Raw genomic sequence first — 22,855 nt, forward strand, 5'->3', positions numbered from 1 at the left:
AGAGGTTCATAACAGCATGGCGGCGAGCTGGTATGACATGGGCATACAAAACTACCACAGTGCCTACAAAAATGCATCGACGGAAATGGTGATTAAGTCGACAAATAGCTAAATGTTCAAGCTGTAAACTGATATAATTCATTGTAGAAATAAACAGATCTACGTACCTATAAAAAAATAGGAGACCTTACTTTTGGGGTTACCCTCGTAGATGTAATATTGTTCATTAGCATTTCTAAAATAATATCGGGCAAATTGTTTGATACTGTGATTTCAGAATAAAAATGCTTGTTAAATAACCGACACTGTGGAAAGACCATCTTCGGCTTAAATGTAAATTAGTTGAGTGAATTTTATCCGTAGTGGATGCTGTTGAACTCCGTGACTGTTCCTTTATAGCGTGTAGAAACATCTCCACTACTAGTCCAAATAAAACATAATTTATTTGTCACACAACCAGTTTTCGGCTTGTGTCATTCCTCGTGTGTTTACACATTCATGTACATGTTTACATTGCTGGAGATCACTCTTTGAATATTTTCGATAAGTGCTGCCTTGCCACATACAGTTGTTACACTTATATCTGTTTTTTCAGCAGGAAATAATTTTATTTGCATTCAAAGAGTCATCTCCAGCGATATAAATATGTACATGAATGTGTAAACATCTGAGAATGGGCACGAGCCCGAAACAGGTCGTGTGACGAATAAATAAATTTTTATTGTGACTGGTAGCGGAAATTTGTCTACATCCTATAAATTAGCTGACCCGTTTAAATAGCAACGGCACCTGAGAGCAGACGGAAATAATTCCTGTTATTCTACACTCGGGTTCAGCGAAACGCTGGAGCAACATTACACGAGAACGAAGTGATCGCCGTTTGTTCTCGTGACGTTCGATCGAATCAGTTGGGATCGGGTGGTAGGTCGGCGTCCCTTCGGGGAAGGCCAGCCAATGGCGGCGCGACGGCTCCGGAAGGAAGTCGTAAAGTGGCGTGCATTACGGCGCAGGGGGCGGGGGCGGCCGCGGGGGCGGGCCGCGGGGGCGCATCGCATTCCGCCGCCGCCGGCCGAACAAGAGGAGGCCCGTCCGCAGCCGTCCCCAGCGCTGGCACTTCCGGGGGAGCTGCTGCGTAGTGTCTGCGAGAACCGATACTGCCGGGGCCTCCCCAGACGAGTCTCTGCTTGCGTCAGAATCTGGGCTGAGCTAACTGCGAAGCACGAGGAGCTGCGCTAAACTCAGTGCGAAAACACCATACCAAATATATGGAGCCTGACATATAATATTTCTGCTTCGAGTCAGAGTTAATAATTTAATAATGGTTTACTAATGGGACTGATGGCAGCAGCAATATTGTACTCATGTTCAGAAAAAAAGACAACACCTTGAACGATTACAGACAGGACTTTCATATTCGGAGAACATGTGCATTAGAATGCTCTGGAGAACATTAGCATTTGGTTCATGTCAGCCCTCGGATTCCAGGTCAACATCGATATCACGACACAACACCACTGAGCCGTGGCGAGCTGGCGCCAGGCTTATTTTGTTCATATATCGTTGAGATCGATTGTGTTTGAGGTAAGCTATCTTTGCTCTTTTCGCGTGTCTTATATGGCGGCTTCGCAGGCAAGGCGAGTGGATTGTTAGCATTCGACGGGTAATCCTTGAGATCTCGTGTCCTTCGCGGCGGGAGGGCCGTTGCGGCCGAGCGGTTCTAGGTGCTTCAGTCCGGAACCACGCGGCTGCTACGGTCGCAGGTTCGAATCCTGCCTCGGACATGGATATGTGTGATGTCCTCAGGTTAGTGAGGTTTAAGTAGTTCTCAATTCTAGGGGACTGGTGACCTCAGATGTTAAGTCCCATATTGCTCAGGGCCATTTGAACCTTTTTTTTAATAATGCAAGCGAGCGCCTTGGCGGGGAGTGAAATGTCATCCGAGGTCTAGACCTGGCAGTGTTCAAGAACCTGGCGACTACCGGAGTAGGTCACATATCCCCTTCCAAAGTTAAGTATTTATCTTTCTTCCGTCAAGGCTCGTTGAGCTGGGAGATAAATATTTTGTTTGTAACGCGTTTGTATATGAACTTGTTTTCTTAAGAATTACGGACTCGCAACTGGCTAAACCTTAAATTGCATAGCATCGGCTGAGTACCTTGTGCAGCTTTTTCTAGTAATTTTTTGAATTAACATGTCTGAGTACGTAAACATTTATTTCTTTACGATCAGTGTCTATGTTGTAGTTTTTTTGAGTTGATTGACTCTATCATGTTATGTACGGGCATCTTAGTTTGGCACTAGTGCTCAAGTGTTACTAAGTCTCCCTTTATCTGTAATTGTTTCATTACACCTATTTTGGGTTTAGTCCTACATGGAGTTTGAAGTTCTCAAGTCTTTCAGTTACCCCCTTTTCTTTTATCTAATGGCTCGTCCACAATTTGTAATTGTCAATTTTGTTTTACAAAAAAAAAGTTAGAGTACTGACTACGTTTGATTTCTAAGTGTATTTTCAAAGTTTTATCTAGTGGCTCTTCCACAATTTGTAATTCTCAAATTATTTTTTAAAGGCGTAATTCCAATAAAGTATGTTAATTATAAAGTGTGACTACCAACCATGATTCCGTCCCACTTCCTCTTTTATCCTATTTAAGATATGCTGTGCAAGGGTGATACGACTAAGAAATCACGTATCATCCACCTACCGGTAAAATCTGCCTGTGGCTCTCGTTGTAGCTGTAAACAGAATGTAATGGATCATGTGACTCTGGCAGACGTGCAGCATGCCTCGCACGATGTGCGAACCACACAGTCAAATCAGTGAGTTTAAAAGAGGGCGCATTACTAGCATGTGAAAATGTGATACATCAATCCTGGAAACTGCTGCTCGTGCCAAACGAAGTGTTTCAGCATTGCTACGGGTGCGTGCAGAATGGCTCACAGAAGGCCGTAGAACGCGCGAGAGTGGAACACAGTAGCACTTCGTAGACTGCCAGGGGTGACACTCCGTCTTCGTTTATTACGCCACGGGCTATGTGCACCTCATCCTATTCTCTGCCTACCTTTGCGAATGTGCAGAAACATACTAGATGGCAATGGTGTACGCAATGACATCACTGGGGACAGTAATGGCAGCAGACACTGTTTTTGTATGAATCCAGTTTCTGTTTGTTTGAAAATGACGACCACATTTTGGTTAACAGCAGACAGGGAAGCGACAACTCAGTAACTGCATTTTCCCAAGACATGTAGCGCCAACTCAGTGCTGTATGGTGCGAGCTGCTACAGGTTACACCCACAAATCACATTTGGTGCGTGTCCAAGGCCGTGTAGCCAACGTGACTTACGTGAATGACATCTTGCGATTCGTTGCCGTACCCTTTCAGCACAGCACCTCGGGAGCCATTTTTCACCAGGACAGTGCATGACCACATGTTGCTGCACGAAAACTGCCTTAGTGGTGTCACAGGACGTCAGCCTTCACTCTTGACCCGGCAGATCACCACACTTGTTGCCAACGAAAACATGTGGAATATGGTGAACCGACGTTGGCAATCCAATACCAACGACCACAGATGGACTTGGGAATCAGGAGAATGCCACATCAATGGCTATACCACAGGACGCCATTCTCTTCGTTTTCGTGTCGATGCCATCTTGCGAAGAACAAGTTACCAGGGCCCATAGCGGGCCTGGTGCTAAACCGAAGTGACTGAAATGATAGTAATTTCCGCAGAACATACTAATGTACATGTCCTGTGCATATGAACGGCCTACCTCTAGTCGTTCAAGGTGTTCTGTTTTTTTTTCTGAACGTGAGTGTATAAGGAAGACGAGACACTGTGATAAAGAAAATGAAATAAAATTATGACTATGTATAAAAATCGGTGTAGTTGATTTTTATTGTCATTCATTAATAGGGCTGTGTATCGTTATCAATGTTTGAATCGCTAAACCTGGCGTGTTTAAAAATGTGTACAATTTATTGTAATCGAACTTCGTAAAGCATGATAAGGCAATGAAGGCAGGTTCTGTGATTCATCATGCCAATTTTCATGCTGTTGTTGTTGTGGTCTTAAGTCCAGAGACTGATTTGATGCAACTTGGTCCAAATGCCTCTTAGCACTATGGGACTTAATAACTGAGGTCATCAGTCCCCTAGAACTTAGAACTACTTAAGCCTAACTAACCTAAAGACATCACACATATCCATGCCCGAGGCAGGATTCGAACCTGCGACCGTAGCGGTCGCGGGGTTCCAGACTGAAGAGCCTATAGCCGCTCGCCCACATCTGACACTTAAATCTATACTCGATGTTAACAAATTTCTCTTCTTCAGAAACGCTTTCCTTGCCATTGTCAGTCTACATTTTACATCCTCTCAATTTCGGCCATCATCAGTTATTTTTCTCCCTAAATAGCAAAACTCATCTACTACTTGAAGTGTCTCATTTCCTAATCTAATTCCTTCAACGTCGCCTGAATTAATTACGAAATTGGAAATTTGTGATAAGTTCCTGTGAGAGCAAACTGCTGAAGTCATCGGTCCCTAGGCTTACACACTACTTAATCTAACCTAAACTACCTTATGCAAGGGACAACACACAAAATAGCAAAGGACTCGAACTCCGATGGAGGCAGCCGCGCGAACCGTGGCAAGGGCCTGTGACCGCGCGGCTACCACGTGTGGCTTTAATTAGAGTACATTCCTTTATTCTCGTTTTGCTTTTGTTGATGTTCATCCTGTATCCTCTTTTGGAGACACTGTCCATTCCGCTCAACTACTCTTCCAGGTCTTTTGCTGTGTCTGACAGAATTACAATGTCATTCGAAAACCTCAAAGTTTTTATTTTTTCACCATGAATTTTAATTCCTACTCAGAATTTTTCTTTTGTGTCCTTTACTGTTTGCACAATATATAGATTGAATAGCATGGGGGATAGGCTACAATTCTGTTTCACTCCCTTCCCAACCACTACTTCCCTTTCATGCCTCTCGACTCTTATAACTGTCATCTGGTTTCTGTGCAAGTTGTAAATAGCCTTTCGCGCCCTTTATTTCACCCCTGCCACCTTCAGAGTTTGAAAAAACTTATTACAGGCAACATTTTCAAAAGCTTTCTCTACGTCTAGAAACGCTAGAAACGTAGGTTTGCTTGTCCTTAATCTATCTTCTAAGGTAAGTCGTAGGGTCAGTATTGCCTCACATGTTACAACATTTCTTCGGAATCCAAAATGATCTTCCTCTAGGTCAGCTTCTACCTATTTTCCATTCGTCTGTAATGAATTCGTGTCAGTATTTTGCAGTTGTGACTTATTAAACTGATAGTTCGGTACAAATTTGCGTGTAGGGTTGCTAAAATGGCATTACGTTTCGAAGACTTCCACATTGCCTCGTCTCAGGCTGTGACTGAAATATAGATATACGGGTTGGGACAAGGTGGATGCAATGAATTATGTTGAATAGTATTATTTCATAACTAAGCTGATACATTGTTACAAAATATACATTCGTAAAAAAATTCAGCACTTACAATCAAAGCTAGTCCAATGGACCTGCTGAAGTGGTAACATCGGTTCTCGTCGGTTCCCCGAAGTTAAGTGTTGCCGGGCTTGGCTAGTACTTGGGTGTAAGACCGCCTGAGTCTCCAAATCTCGTTGGCAAGTGGGTTACACTCGGTTCTTTAGGGGACAATTGGGGAACTACTTGATTGAGAAGTAGCGGCTCCGGACACAAAAGCTGACAATGGCCGTGAGAGCGATGTGCTGACCACATGCCCCTCCATGTTGGCATGCAGTGACGCCTATCGGCCAAGGATGACACGGCGGTCGGCCGCACCAGTGGGTATCCGGAGGCCTGTTCGCAGAGAGTACTATAAAAGGATGGTCTACATCAGAAGTTAAGACAGGAGAGAGTGAGTGAGGGATCGAGACAAGATGCCTCCCTACACAAGCTACAAGCATTTGTTTCGTCAGGGATTTACATATGAAGAGTCACAGATTACTTTCACACAAATGTGGCACTGTGTTGTGTCTTTCCACCTGTGGAGCGGTCGGTCATCCAATTAATTCAGAGAAAGGGCAATCGCAGAAACCGAGAACTAATTGCCATAAAAATACGGCAGAGGGAGCCGACGAAGTCCCATAGGTGACCCGGGGCAGAGAAGTTGAATGAGGCTTAGAAACTGATGTATTGACAGTATAAATTTTGTTAAAAGGTTATATTGTAGATGCACTGGTTGAGAAAAATATCATATATTCATAATGGGTGTACTCAAAACTTTATTAGTGGGTTGGTGCGTAAGGTCGTAGCGTTTTTTCGTAAGTTTAATAAACGCAAGAAATACACGTAACAATGACTTCAGTCATAAATAATATATTCTCTTTCACTGTTTACAACAGCCTGCTTCTCGATTCCGCGACTGTAGAAATCACGTGGTTTTGAGGCGAAGAATTCATCGAGACATGTCTGGGCGCATTTTCTTCCGGAAAGGAAGTTCCTTGAAGGTTGTTCGATAGAGAATGTAAAAGGTGAAAATCTGACGGCGCATGATCAATAAGGTGGATGCGGAATGAATTTCCAGCCCAACTCCTGTCTAGCAGAATGCGGGAGCATTATAGTGGAGTAGCATCACTGCGTAGTTTTCCTGGTCGTTGTTGCTGGCTGCGCCTGGTTGTTGATAATAAATGTCAGCAGTGATCGCTACATCTCGCGGCGGCAGTCCATCGCTGTTCCACCAGATGGAAAGCTACCTTCTGTGGTTTGCGGACAGGTATTCGTACAGTGAACTGCAGATGTATTTTTTTGGCTCTGCCGTTCATTCCTTTCCCTTACGTTAGAACAAAGAGAACATTTCTCGTCACCAGTAACGATACGGGATTGTTGTTCACTAGCCAACTGATGACGAGATTGGAGAGATGCACATATGGCCAGCTGCTGGTTTTTGTGATTTTGGCTTACAGCATACCTACAATTTTTTAACCTGGTCCATTTCATACAAATGTCGCAGAATGGTGGAATGATCACAGTTCATCACATTTGTCAGTTCTCGAGTACACTGTCTCCATCATCGTAGATTAATGCATTTAAACGATCTTGATAGACCCTCGACAGTCTCTCTGAACGTGGAGAGCCACTAAGCGTCGAAACGAGAAAATTATTTTATTGCCGTGCTTTGTCTAACGGCACTATCCCGTTATAGGACCCAAATATTTCCGGCTGTCTCTGCCGCTGTCACCTCTGTATTGAAGTCAAACAGAAGAATATGTTAGATATGTTCCTATTTCTCCACTTAACAATCCATCTTCTAGCGTCCACAGCTCCATGCACTACATCGAGATAAAAAATGACAATATATAAACTCAAATAGCAACAATGAACTACAACTAAAAAATAACAATCGAAAAATGAAGCGATAGCAGCAGGAATACCAGCATGCAAAACAAAAACGCTACTAACTTATGTATCAACCCATTACACATTTCGTGTAAGTGAGAAACTAGGAACTACGAATCATCATTTAGCACAGCAAAAATGAAGTACTATGCAAAGAAAGAAAAAGAATAGAATAAGGAAATTACCCTTCATTTCATACGTGTGGCAGCAAAGGTTGTATAGTTATAACATAATTAGTTTCGTAACTTTAGTACCAGATAGTGACATTATTATAGCGTTTTCATGCCTTTATTTTATTGGGAATTTCTATTACGACGCTGAAATCTATTTCATTTGGAACTTTTATTTCGATTGATGAAATTAGCAGACTGGCTTGTCGCTCTTGATTCATAGTAGCGCGAAGACAATTTTTTATCTATTTTAGTTAGAAAAAAAAAATTCGTGCATAATGCAACTGAGAAACGAATGGTCCAGAAGCGTCGAATTATAAGTGATGTACAGGATATTGATTCACTGATGTTCCATTTAATTATAGACTGAACGATTTCTTGGGCGTCCAGTTAGCATCAACGTACACTCTCGTATTGGTTGCAAGTAGACCGCTACGATATGTAATAATGTTTTGCAGCACTTACTTATTGTCGAACTCAACGTAAATTTCTACCACATTCTTTAGTGCTACAGCCAGAGCGTCATTGGAAACTTATATCACAAATTTTGTTTCAATAATTCGGAACATTTTTGTGAGTTCCCTCATGGCCGTGTGTCGCTGTGGCAATTCTTGTATGGATTGGTACAAGCGTCCAAACATCGATCGACGACCTTCTTCTTGAATGGATAATCCAGCTTCATGAGTCAGTTCACACGGAATTGTTTAAATTGCCTTTCTTCTTCCTCGTCGGTCTCTATTAATGTCCATGTCATTGTATTTTTAGTGCCAAAAGTAACACCATTGTCTATAACTGTACTTCGGTCGGCCATTAAAAACTCATTCATGGTTTTTAATTTGTCAATTCCTCTATCCAAAGTCCTTTTTGGAGACTGTACATATTACTGGGTTACATTTGATTCCTCAAGTATCATGTGCTGCAAGGTGGTTTAGGTCAAAAAGGTAAAATCACCTACAGCAGGAAGTAGCGACCTTGTTGCAGTTCTAGTACCAAGATTTGCCTTGGTTGGATCTTGCATAGCTTCCAGAGTGCTCACAATTGTTTCCAAGTTTTCTTTTGTGACTTCCACATAACTGTAATGAGAACTCTAGCGAGTATCAGACAACCGTTCCAAACTTTTTCCTGTTTCTTTCTGGAAATAGTTACCATCTATACGTAGAAGGCGAGGAGAATAAGTATAACTTCTGTACAGTTCCTAAACAGCTAACGCTAGAGCGATCGCATGAGAATGCGAGAACTCCACAAAGATGTGAGGAAGGATTAGCACAAGAACAAGACACAGGTTTTGGATCGATTTTTCTAATTTTTCGTTGTGCTCTTCCATGTAAACCTGACATTTCGCGGCTTTGTCATAACCTAGGAAGGGTTCACGAAGTTCTGCGATGTATTTCTTCTATACAGGTGCATCTAAATACTTTGTTTGGTCAGTTCTACTTTCACTGGGAGCGCTGTCAACAGTTATTCCGAAATATTTAGTCTTTTTTGCATTTGCAATACTTGTTTCCTTAACATGTTCACCCAAATTAATAATAAATTCATTTTGTATTCCTTTTGAAAAATATGGAGGTACTCTCTTCAACCCACCAGCGCACCCTTCAAGTTTTCAACAATGCTCTTTCAATACTGAATCATATTGCACCATCAACTGCAGAAGTTCTGAGAAATTTCCTCTGTCTTCCTATGAAATATGTCCACTATGACCACGGAAAGCAAGGTTTACTGTGCTATATTTAATGAAACATCTAACAGACGACGTAAAACGTTTCTCCATTTTTTGCTGTCATCATTAAAATTTTTCTGATTGTCTTTGTCAACTGTTTTTTATGTTTCAAACCACAGAGAGCGTATTCCATCTTTCAAATTTTGGTAGATCGTCAGGTGATGATTCATGCTTTGATATTTTTGGATTGAATTTCCAATACTGATAGGAGACAGAAACAAACGTTTTTGTCAGTATCACTCACAAAGGTAATAATCGGCAGAAAAAACAGTACAGTTTCTATGTTGTTGCTGAGTGTAGCATCCATCCCCTTAAATATTTATTTCCGTTAAAGTGTGAGTAATGCCGCGATGAATTTCAACAACTATGTGTTCCTGTAGTGTATTCATCCTGTCTTGCTATAGAGTCAGAGGGTCCCTCCATGTTACGATATACTTCAGTACTCTTTTGAATAATCACAATTATGCAAGTTGTAGAACAGATACTGGTCAGTGTGCAGAAGAGGAGTCGAAGTGAGAGGCGTCAAAAATATGATCATTCTAAGTAATTTTCTTATCATTATCACCTTTTTTAAGTTTTATTTAAGTCAGTGTCTTCACTGCAGTTATATACTATAAGATGGCTTTACACCTGTGTTTGTAGTCTAATCATCAGTAATAATTTATAAGCAGGAGCCAGATTCAGCAGTTTGATTACTGTTTACTTCACCATCTTTATTTTCTCCAAGAGAAGAAAAGGCATTTGTGTGCAGCCCGTAGGCTCGTAGCAGGGAGAACACGGGTACTATCGTAATAAGATATGTGTGGTCATTCTCTAATGACTCTTGTGTATATCATTTACATTGAGACTGACAGTAAAACCAATTTTCTCTGGGTATAAAGGGATTATTTTCATTTCGCTGTTTGACGAATCGTTATTTGTTTTTTAAACATCACAGTTCCACAATTTGTAACACATTTCGATATTATAACTCAGTGCTATTTTCTGTAAAACACTGTAAAGAAGGAATCTAATAGTTGTAAAGGATTATAGAACTTTTAATAAAGTGTCAACGCTTTTCAGATCCTATTGTTATGTACTAGAACGTTTCGAGATAATAACAGACTGATTTAGAAATGTAGGTACTTACTTTTTGGGCGATTCTTCAACATACAATAATGGAATCTGTGTTTAAGCTCACGTAATACCCCACAACCAAAATCAAGGAAAAAATACGTTACTTACACAGTATTTGTAATCGACTGGATGGCCAGCGTGAGAGGATGTTGCAAAGCATGCTTTGCTGTCTGTAATGATCACACGCCCTAATAAGAATCATGTCCTGGCTTTTATAATGTCCAGGGGACGGTCATGAAATCGCCATGTGTTCCGAATAATTATTTCCTTTGAATAAAAGTGTCTTTTCTGTTCGTCTGATTGAGCATTTCGATCAGTTACCATCTGTATTGTACTGTAGCAGTTCTTTGTACGCAATATCCAAGTGTCATCAAGGTATATAACTTGGCAGTGAAACACATCATGCGAAAGATACATTTGTACTTCAATACTGCACACCGGTGTGCCTACGCTACTAAGTGATTTGTACAGTTCTGTCAAATAATGGCAAAACTGGAGCCAGTGGATGTTATGTCAAACACGTTGATGGTATACTCTAGCAACGAGCCACAAAATTGTTTTCTACATCTACATCTATATCTATATCTACATCTACATCCATACTCCGCAAGTCACCGGACAGTGTGTGGCAGAGAGTACTTTGAGTACCTCTATCGGTTCTCTCTTCTATTCCAGTCTCTTATTGTTCGTGGAAAGAAAGATTGTCGGTATGCCTCTGTGTGGACTCTAATCTCTCTGAATTTATCCTCATGGTGTCTTCGCGAGATATACGTAGGAGGAAGCAATATACTGCTTGGTTCCTTGGTGAACGTATGTTCTCGAAACTTCAACAAAAGCCCGTACCGAGCTACTGAGCATCTCTCTTGCAGAGTTTTCCACAGGAGTTTATCTATCATCTCCATAATGCTTTCGCGATTACTAAATGATCGAGTAACGAAGCGCACTGCTCTCCGTTGGCTCTTCTCTATCTCTTCTATCTTCTCTATCTCTTCTATCAACCCTATCTGGTACGGATCCCACACCGGTGAGCAGTATTCAAACAGTGGGCGAACAGGTGTAGTGTAACCTACTTCCTTTGTTTTCGGATTGCAGTTCCTTAGGATTCTTCCAATGAATCTCAGTGTGGCATCTGTTCACCGACGATTAATTTTACATGGTCATTCCATTTTAAATCACTCCTAATGTCTACTCCCAGTTTTAAGTCATTTTATTCGAAAAATACCGTTACCGGTATCGAATTGATACAATTCGTCATCAGACGGAGATCACGCTTTCGCCGAAAGGGTGTTACATTTGTTTACTGGCAAGTCGCCGTGAATTATCCTTGCAGAACATTTGTCCTCTAACGGATCGTATTCGCACTGTTTGTATTTTTTCATTCACATTCGTTGGTTTTCATTGTTAAAACACATTCTTTGGGCCGCAAAACAAATTAGCAATGCGCACCATATGTTTTGATTCACACGTTGTAAGTGTACTTATCACTTATTTACTTATTGTAAGTGAGTCAGAACACATGGTAAGCGTTGTCATTTGATTGCAATAGTAAAAACCAATGTCTGTGGGACTGAAAATAGTTTACAATATATACAAGATTCATTGGAGGAAACCTGTAGGAACTAACTATTTCTGAGTGACAGTTTATTGTAACTCACGATTAAACATAAGTAGCATGCATTTTTACGAAAGCATAAAAGCTCTCTGATGATGAACTACACCAATTCGATACTGGCAACGGCATGTTTCCAATAAAGTAGCCTAAAACCAATTTTTTTAAGTACATAATGAACTGCATGGCATTCATTAATTTCCCGTCCATCTTTCATTCATTTCACAGCAGATCTCTTGCCATCTTCTGAAATTTGTTACATGATTAATCATTTACATCTGTTGAGATTTTTTAACAGTTTCCATACGCATAAATCATACTGCATTGTGAAGCACTTTACTGTACTAATTGTCATTTCACTCATAACAGAATCTTGTTTGTGAAATAATAATTGCGGAAAGAGGTGAAAGAGGTAAATATAACCAACATATTTAAATCGGAAGACGAAGTATACCTCTGAAATATTATATTCTTTGTGCGGAAGGATTGTTTGGGTAGGGGTGAACGTGAATTTACTTCACAAATATACTTCCACCATATACTTCATTCTATTGGAATATTGAACTTTGGGACCTCTTTCTCAGCTCAAGATCTTCAGTACTGAGAGACTCACATAGTTATGCAAAAGGACAAGTGCTAAGGCTTGAAAACTGTACTAGTGGTTCTTATCAGCTGAAAGGGTGTTCCTGCAGTGTGTGTAGTGAAAGTGATGAGAACAACGTAAAATTAGATTTGACTTTATCTGGTGATTCGCTCCAATTACTGTACGTGTAGACTGTAATCTAATGTAATGGGTATATTGTAATGCCTCTCTCTACAGACTTACTAACTAGTAATTACGTTTTGTTGTTGAATTATACTTACCTGTCACTTCTCCAGTATATGTGACGTGACAACCACATGGAGTTACTAAATATTTCTTGAAAATAAAGCTAAATCGATTACGGAACAACGTTAAAATTGATTTTTGTAAAAGCTATTTACAGTTGTAAATCATCCCCACCTGAACTAACATATAAATCAATAACGTTAAGGCAGCTTAAAAAATAAGAAACGAATTGGAACTACGAGTTCAGACAAGCATATCAAACTCGATAATAAATTAACGAGAAGATACTGTCAGGATATGTTACACTTACTATCAGCCTACTAGTGACGCATGTTGATGGTATACACAACACAGTCGAAAGTAATTACAAGAACTAGAAATGTTGAGTAACTGGAATGAAACAAAATGGAGTAAATTACTGGTAGGAGTGCCAAACAAAGATTCCTACATAAACAACTCACCAAGTTTACGAATTTTTATAAACATGTGGAAAATATATCTAATGTTCGTTTAAATAGCAACGCAGAAAGGTTTTTGAGTAAGGGACTGCAACATAAAATCAGACAAATCCGAAAAGAGTTACTATCAAAACTCAATAGCAAACATTAAAATAGCTAGTGAAATAGACAAAATGAATAAATGAGAACGTTTTTCCATAACAGTCAACAGAATTAAAACATTACCATTTTCACACATATTATTTGCGATAATTATTTTTTGAAAATACTATAATACGGAAGCTGAACAGAGAAATTACGTGAAGCGGGAGTATCAGTTACAAAGACTGATAAACGCTGCAAACTTCTTTTGATATAAAATAAAGATTTCATTTAAAAGTACAGTGAAGAGCCATAGAAAGTAGTACACCTGTCTCACATCGTGTAGGGCAACCGCAAGCACGCAGAAGTGCCGCAGCACGACGTGGCACGGGCTCGAATAATGTCTCAAGTAGGGCTGGAGGGAAGTGACGCCATGAATCCTGCAGGGTTGTCCATAGATCCGTAAAAGTACGAGGGGTTGGAGGTCTCTTCTGAACAGCACGTTCCAAGGCTTCCCAGATATGCTCAGTAATGTTCACATCTGGGGAGTTTGGTGGCTAGCGAAAGTGTTTAAAATCAGAAGAGTGTTCGTGGAACCGCTCTGTAGTAATTCCGGATGTGTGGTGTGTCGCATTGTCCTACTGGTATTGCCCAAGTCGGCCGGAATAGATAATGAGCATGAATGGATGCAGGTGATGAGACAGGATGCTTACGTACGTGTCACCCATCAGAGTCGTACACAGACGTATCAGGGGTCACATATCACTGCCACTGCACGCGCTCTTCACTATTACAGAGCCTTCATCAGCTTGAACAGCCCCTGCAGACATGCAGGGTCCATAAATTCATGAGGTTGTCTCCAGACCCGTACACGTCTATCAGCTCGATACAATTTGAAACGAGACTCGTTCGACCAGGCAACGTGTTTCCTGTCATCAAAAGTCCACTATCGGCGTTGATAGGCCCATGGTTTGTGCTGTGCACTCATCAAGGGTACACGACTGAGCCTTCTGCTCCGAAACTCCACATCGATGCTGTTTAATTGAATTCTACGCATGATGTCACTTGTTGATCACCCAGAATTGAAATCTGCAGCAATTTGAGGAAGGGTTGCACTTCTGTCACTTTGAACGATTCTCTTCAGTCGTCGTTGGTCCCGTTCTTGCATGATCTTCTTCCGGCCGCAGCGATGTCGGAGATTTGATGTTTTACCGGATTCCTGACAGTCACGGTACACTCGTGAAATGGTAGTACGGGAAAATTCCCACTTCATCGCTACCTCGGAAATGGTGTGTCCTTCCGCTCGTGCGCCGACTGTAACACCAAGTTCAAACTCAATTAAATCTTAACAACCTGCCACTGTAGCAGTAGTAACTGATGTAACAGCTGCACCAGACACTTGTTGTCTGATGTACGCGTTGCCGACAGCAGCACCGTATTCTGCCTGTTTAAATATCTCTTTATTTGAGTATGCATACCTATACCAGTTTCTTTGGTGGTTTAGTGTAAAAAAACGGAATTTCTTTGCCAAACCGATATCATAAAATTAAAAATGACACTAAGAAATTTCACATTCCAAACTTTATTTTGACGAAAAAGGAAATTGTTGGTTAAAAAGTAATGACTGCACTTACTCCATCATTGCGCTCGAAAATAAAATCACATAAGGAGAGTAAATCGGTCCAGTCGATAGTGGAAAGTATTGGCTGTTAACATTAAGAAAGGAATAGATAAAATTTTGAAGAAACATTTTGTGTTGGATATTTCTTACGGTATTAATAATATTGGTACCTATGCACATGATGTGGCAGACATCCCAATCCGAAGGGAGATTATAGTTTTAATCCAGTGTATGTAAAACTTTTAACGATTGATGGAACAGACGAATTATTAAAGAAAACTCGATCTCCTATTCTATGCTGAGTTATGTTTCATTCTTATTACTTATTATATAATTGTTCTTTTTAAATAACAAGTATAACATGAAGAGCCTGGCATGGGAAACTGCATTGAGGGGAGCTTAACCGAAATTTTCATTAACAGCTTAGAGTAACTTTTCTTGAAACAAAAATTCTAATTGACAGATAGCATCGCCTACTGCAAAAGATATGTAGATAATTCCTTCACTCTTTTTAAAGCCAATGAGTCGCAGTCCGGTGAACTAGCTCAGAAAAAAATTCTTACACCTAAAAACTAAATTTACAATAATTCTTGAGACACGAGGACAGATATTTCTGGAACTCACTCTACGCCATAAAATTTGCAAGCATGCCATCGGCATGTTCCAGTGTCCTACTCGCACTGTTGTTATAGTAAATGTTGATTGCTGCCGTCCTGTACGGCATAAACATGAATATTTCCACTTAAATATCTGCAGGTGTATGGACTTCTCCACAAAGCAGTCAGAGACAACTTTTAAGGCCGTTTTTCATAATGGAGAATGTAACCCAAAACCAGTCATCCCCCATATATAAAAAATTATGATAAGAGAGCACTTCACAAACTGCAGATCAGCAGAAAAGAGTGAAGGTTACTACAATGAAATTTGTATATAGGCTGCCTGATAAAGTCGAAAGAATAATGTTGAAAACGCCTCTAGAACGTCAAATAATATTTTAGCTCAGTCGAGATGCAAACTACCGGCAACGACGCATACTAACGGTCGGGAGTATATATTTTTAGTGCCATGCTTGTGATGTGAACTAATAGTCCGAACGGGTAGAAGATTCTATACACGCATTAGTGAGCACTCTTACCCTATCAAATAAAACTGCTTCAGGCACATGTTTTCCCAAAAAAAATCGTAATGTAGGCTCTGTTCGAGACAGTTAAGAGGAAAAGGAAGATATTTTATAGGAATTGGGGATTTACATTTCAAGATGGAACGAATTTGATAAACTACTGCATGGTCAGAACGAGTTCTCAGACGACGTCATTTGAAATCCCACAGCGAACTGCTCACTCGAAGTTTGCTGCTTTGATGGATCACTTTGCACTGTCCTCTCCAGTGCAGCACTCTACAAAAGGACTTGAACCCTAACAGTTACACTTCATGAAGAAATTGCTGTACATCACATATGCGTAGCTATCGAAGAAGATAATGTGCAAATAATTAATTTCCTTTCTTATGAGGGAAATTCCCCATCGCACGTCCCTCAGGTTTAGAGATAAAATGGCGCAGTGGACAGTCCGTCAAAAACTGAACGGCGATAAAGCATAAAAACAGGAAGAAGGTGTCCTGAACTGTGGAAAAAGAAGAAAAAAAGGAACAGTGAACAATCTAAGGTCAAGATGTGCAACATCGAGAGCACTGGATGAACAAGGCGTCGTGGTGGTGAGGTCTCAGTGTTGGACTGCGAGGCCAGTAATTCGTGTTCAGATCTTCCTTGCACTTATTTCCTTTTTCACAAAATTATGAACTTTGTCTCCGTCACTGACGTGTCTCTCCTCCTTCTGCTATCTTGATAATTGTCGAACTATTCATTGGTTATAGAATATGAGTCATGTGGTAAGAATATATTACCGTCGCAAGTAAATGTGATTAATAGTTAAAGTAGGTGAGACACCGCATAGACCTCTCACAGAAATAGGTAACACCAATAAACGGGTGTGAACTACGTTGCAGCAAAGGAATTCAAGAGTCAAAACTTCCAAAACGGAACGCAAGAATCATAACATGTGGTGCATGCATAGAATACATAAGAGGTACGTACGGTACGTCTTGAGGTCCCTTCTTTACACCTAGCTGTTGTAAACGTACGTTACACCACTATTTAGATACAAAATTTTATGCAGCGAAGATACACGACAATGACCGGACGGACAATGAATAATTCACCGAAAAAGAGAAGAAAAACTAGGGCACTAGGGAGATCTTAAAACGGGTCTCTCCCTTCACACTCTGACGTCGTGACTACATGTGCACAACGCAACCGCTCTACAAATATGCTTGATGTTGCGCATCTTGAGCTTGGACTTTTCCTTGTTTCCATTTTGCTTCACAGTTCAGAAGACCTTCTTCCTCTTTTCGAGCTTGATCTGTGTTTAGTTTTTGAGGGCTATCCACTAAGCCAGCTTATCGGTAAATTTGAGGGGGGAGGGGTGCGATGAGGAGTTTCCTTTGTTAGTACATACTTTTTGTGTTTGATTACCCCCTTTCGTAAGTTACCTGCTTAAGATGTCAAAACCATTATTTGCTTATGAACACTGGCACCCCGACTCCGCATCCCCCAATTCCTATCTCTCACTACAATCGTAGAAATTTTGAAAAGTGTATATAAATATTTATTTCTTTTACAATTTTTACAAAATATTATTTAAAGTATCGTACCACATTATTCTGACGAGTGCAAAGAAAAAGTCTGCAAGAGGCTGGCTCACGTGTGCTTCCACTTAAGAGGTAGGTTTAATGCTTAATCACGTCTGGCCTATCGGTAAGAAGAACGCACCCCCCCCCCCCCCCCTCCCCAAACTACTGAAGATCAAAATCCCAAGCAGTCGTAATGCTGTACAGCCCTCGCAAATGCGCCATGAGTGTCGGTTTTCCTTTACTTATTTAAATGATGGAGGGCAGGGAATATCTAGCTGCGGAACAAATACAGTGACTCCAGATTTACTGAATTAATAACTCACATAAACACACAAATAAAAAAGACATGTGCAAGATATTCACACATGTCAGAGAAACAACAACGTTAATTTACATGCTAAAGAACTGCTTTGATAGTACGTCTAACGCATATGAATGAGCCGCATGGAAACGGCAAAGACAAGAATGAAAGTTAGCAGCTCTGACGATCTCGGCTACATTTGAATTCACCGGTGGTGCAGCAACAACTACATCTGTCATGTTGTCTGAAAGTTAATCAGACATGCAGGAAAATAACGACGTGCACTTACTGTTGCATGAAAAAACTTTATGAAAACCTGAGGACACTGTTCGGTTAGTTGATACCCAATCGCGAATCGGACATACAAAGTGATGGAATCATTGATGTGTAACTGAATACCCTCGTGTCTCTGTCAAAATGCCGGCCGGGCAGGCCGAGCGGTTCTAGGCGCCACAATCTGGAACCGCTCGACCGCTACGGTCGCAGGTTCGAATCCGGCCTCGGGCATGGATGTGTGTAATGTCCTTAGGTTAGTTAGGTTTAAGTAGTTCTAAGTTGTAGGGGACTGATGACCTCAGAAGTTAAGTCCCATAGTGCTCAGAGCCGTTTGAATCATTTCTGTCAAAATACCCGTAGGATTACGAACGCGTATTCGTATCTAAATTCTACGTCCTACATCGTATCGAAACCTAAAGCTGACCACAGAGTGTGAAGGCAGCATTAGCGCCCTCCTGAGTGTCAGCGCTTGTGCCAATTGAAATCTGATCCCCCATTCGTCCACATCTGGTGTCGGAGGTGAAGTTCCTCCTGAGCCTCCTGAGAAAAAAAGCATTGTGACGAACAACAAGAACACTCAGTAAGCATTAAAATTATCATAAAGATTATAACAATTAGAAAGTTACAAATGAGAGCTGTTTCCAAAAGCCGCATAGCTGTATAAAAGCGCTTTACTCGCAACTACACGTTTCACATCAATATAGACGCTTATAATGTAGATGGACAGTTACGGAGTCCCAGATTTCAGGAAGTCATTCACGTTAAGAGTCAAAGCACACTACAGGGTTCTCATAATAGCATTGAATACACCTGAAAGATGCTTGTCAAAACGCACAAAGCAAAACTGCTGAATGAGCCAAGCCGGATAATTCCCGGTAGGATATATTATAAGATTCGGTAGGCACCAGCTGTATAAAACCAATTTAAGTAAAACTTAAAATCCCTCGTGATGTGCGTGAATTGCTAGCTTTCACAGGCTGCTTACATCACATCCGCCTGTTAGTAATACGGCGGAAGTACATTACATCACACGGGATTTTAAGTTTTACTTACGTTGGATTTATACAGCTGGTGTCTGTCGCATCTAATAATATATCCTACAGGCTGTTGTCCGGCCTGGCTCATTCAACAGTCTTGATTTGTACATTTCGACTAGCATCTTTTATGGTGCACTCCATTTTATTATGGCAACCCACGACCTGGTTTGACTCTTAACTTGTGTAGCTTCCCGAAAGTTGGGACTCTGCAGCTGTCCATCTACATTATGGAAATATAATTATTATAAACCGAAAGATGAGTCCATACTGATGTGAAACCAATAGCTGAGAGTAAAGCACCTTCATACAGCTATGCGGCATTTGGAAATACCTTATCTTTTTTTATTTCCAATCGTTATCATTTCTATGATAATTTGATTGGTTATTGAGTGGTGAGTGTTGTTAGTGTTATTCATAATTTTGGTTGCCCTCCCCAGGAAGTAGTTTGAGAGAAAGAAGCCTCAGCTAAACTTCCTCAGCCAATCAAAATGGTGAACTAGTGATCAACCAGTGGGGTGAGTAGAGATCAGCTCTTCGAAACCTCTGCCGAACAAAATAAAAATGTCCCATTGCAAGTTAGCATGAAAGAGAGTGAAAGAGAGAGAGAGAGAGAGAGAGAGAGAGAGAGAGAGAGAGAGAGAGAGAGAGAGGAAGGGAGAGAGAGGGAGAAAGAGAGAGGGAGACAGAGAGAGAGAGAGAGAGAGAGAGAGAGAGAGAGAGAGAGAGAGCTTTCCAACAGCCGGCATGATGCGCCACTAAAGCCATATCTCAGCTATAGTTTCTCCGAAGAAGTGCGAAAATGACGAGTAGCCGCACACCATGGCGCTGCTATATCGTGACGAGCCTGTGAACAAACAAGTCTCAAAATTTGTACTCCACAAGTTTTTCCAGCACTGCACGAGGAAAGCATGTCTCAGGTGAATGGTGGAGTGTAACTGGTGTCTGTCCTTTGAAGGTTCCTCCCGCATTGACTTTGTAAACGCAAACTACATGAGCCACCTTTTGTCCAGAGACACAAAAGGACCGTCCGATGCTACCCGCGACTTTGTTAGGGACCACAGAGAGTCGTGTTTTCGCATGCTGCCCGTGGCTATACCCTTGCACTAAAGGAGCGCTGGCCATCCGGATTTAGTACCAGTTGGGAGCTCATTTACCGCTGTAACGATTAAAAAAACTTCTCGTGCTTTACCTCTACTGGGAACTGTATATAAACTACAATTACAAGATGGTATGCAGGATGTAGTAGTTACTATCCTTAAGCAGTTACTTCTGTTACGTCTTGAATTCCATATCCGTTCTTTTTATCAGAGTGGGAGAAATTGTTATCACATGAGACAAATGAGCGAAAGCTCTGACAGACGCATTTCAGTACGCAAAGGACTGTACGTCACCTGTTAGGCTCTGACCGCTACCTACTGTTGCCCTTATTGCGTTACGTAAACCTTACATCATAGCTTACTCGCAAGTAAATTTAGTTGTAGTTCTAGTCTAGCCTTTTATTATGTACTTTCTGGCAGATTTTTATTGATTCTCTGATTATTCTCATTCTCTCCTCTTATTTATTTATATCTTTTGTGATTGGCGCAGTGACAAAATAAAATATGTCAGGTGACTTTGTAAAATGATTCGTGCATAAATATGCTAACATCTGACATTCATGTGTTACTAACCTATACTTACAAATTTTGTCACACACGCAATCGAGCGCAAATTCTTACGATCCTGATTCGCCTCGTTCGCATTGGTGCACGCGCTCATCCCTGTGCACGAGTGTAACGTCATAAGCAGCGAGAATCGCTTCATGTCTTGCAGCAGTATACAATTTTTACTGAGGTAAAGCCGTTATCTCAGAAGATGAAACATTTATCCGTTATTAGCCACACAGCAGTTGGAGACTCTCTAAAACCAGAACGTTTAGTCCAGTTCAAGAACATTGCAGGTAGTGTAAGTTCATATTAGCTGTAGCACAAGATTCACAGCATGTATCTTAAACGAAAGAAACACGCTTATTTGTCGGTACGTAGATGTATGTGGAGGATATCCACTTTTGCACAGCAGGTGATGAAGGGGTCTGAATGTAGAGTCCTGAATTCCGTGTGACGGATTCCCTTCATAGAGCGCCATTAATTCTTTAAAACGACAACATTTATTACTCACTGCACGACCATTTTCTTCCGCTTTCATTGTTTTTAGTAGCTTCTTCTTAATTTATTATATGTTTTGTAATTAATCAGTCCCCTGATTTTCTCCTAATTCGCCAATCACATTGTTACTTCCTTACTTTCCTCATTCTTCCTCTCTGTTCATCGTTTCTCCCTTCGCAGATATATTAGCAATGGTTAATTAGTACGTAGTCCACCTGCCCTGATTGATAATACGTGACGATTCTGATTGACATCGATGCCGTGCGGAGTAGCCGCGTGGTCTGGGGCGCCTTGCAACGGTTTGCGCAGCTCTCCCCGTCGGAGGCCCGAGTCCTCCCTCGGGATGTGTGTTGTGTTCTCCTTAGCGTAAATCAGTTTCAGTTAGATTCAGTAGTGTGTAAGCTTACGGACCGATGACCTAAGCAGTTTGGTCCCATAGACGCTTCCCACTGCCAAATTGACTTCGATATATCCTTATTTCGCAGGCATTGTCGCACAGATTCATTGTACCTAACCATAAAATGTTTTATACAGCATAACAATATAATGCATGTGATTACGTCCTCTTTTGGAATGGTTATTAAACTGTTCAATTTATTCTGTATTTGTAAGTCCACGGTTAGCTATAGCGTGGTAAATATTCGTACCAGTGAGTCCGCTGCAAAAAATTTTAAATGGTTGTTTCGGTGGTAAACGTGAAAAATTTGTAGGAAATTATCACTGTGAACTTCTGTTAATATACGTATGTGTTCAGGAGGAAGACGCTTCTCAAAGAACTGGGATTCACAATTACCTTTAGACCATGCATGTAACTCTACATTTGTAGCCAATTCAGCAACAGGGTAATTTTAACGACTTCGTGGATTGTTTCTTCAAACGCAGGCTAACAGCGTAACGTGTCCGCTGCTGCTATACACGTTTCACCCACTAATCCATTTGATACTGTATTCCAGATAGTACCATCAGCTGCTGTGGTAGTGTCGGAAACTGTAGAAATCGTAGCTACAACACCTTCAAAAAAGTCTCCTCCAAATCATGTCTTATGTAAGATCTTCCTAGAGTTCATTACATTATCCGCCTGAAATTCATCTGCCACAGAACTGTGCCTTGGAGCTGGGCGTCCTCCATGACGTTATTCTTATATTGTTGTTGCTGTGTTCTTCAGCCCTGAGACTGGTTTGATGCAGCTCTCCATGCCACTCTATCCTGTGCAAGCCTCTTCATCTCCCAGTACCTACTGCAACCTACATCCTTCTGAATCTGCTTAGTGTATTCATCTCTTGGTCTCCCCCTACGATTTTTACCCTCCACGCTGCCCTCCAATACTAAATTGGCGATCCCTTGATGCCTCAGGACATGTCCTACCAACCGATTCCTTCTTCTAGTCAAGTTGTGCCACAAACTTCACTTCTC

At 41.0% G+C, this 22,855-nt stretch overlaps 1 protein-coding gene across 1 annotated transcript in view; it reads right to left on the bottom strand.

Annotated features, from left to right (window-relative positions):
• Positions 1 to 904: 904 nt before the first annotated feature.
• Positions 905 to 22,855, bottom strand: part of LOC126273397 (translation initiation factor IF-2-like) — a 37,218-nt gene continuing 15,267 nt past the window's right edge. Inside the window, exon 3 of the mRNA XM_049976950.1 lies at positions 905 to 1,180. Within this exon, the coding sequence (XP_049832907.1) occupies positions 905 to 1,180 (276 nt within the window). The remainder of the gene's footprint in view (positions 1,181 to 22,855) is intronic.

This window comes from Schistocerca gregaria, chromosome 5 (genome assembly GCF_023897955.1).
Source record: "Schistocerca gregaria isolate iqSchGreg1 chromosome 5, iqSchGreg1.2, whole genome shotgun sequence".
NCBI lineage: Eukaryota > Metazoa > Arthropoda > Insecta > Orthoptera > Acrididae > Schistocerca > Schistocerca gregaria.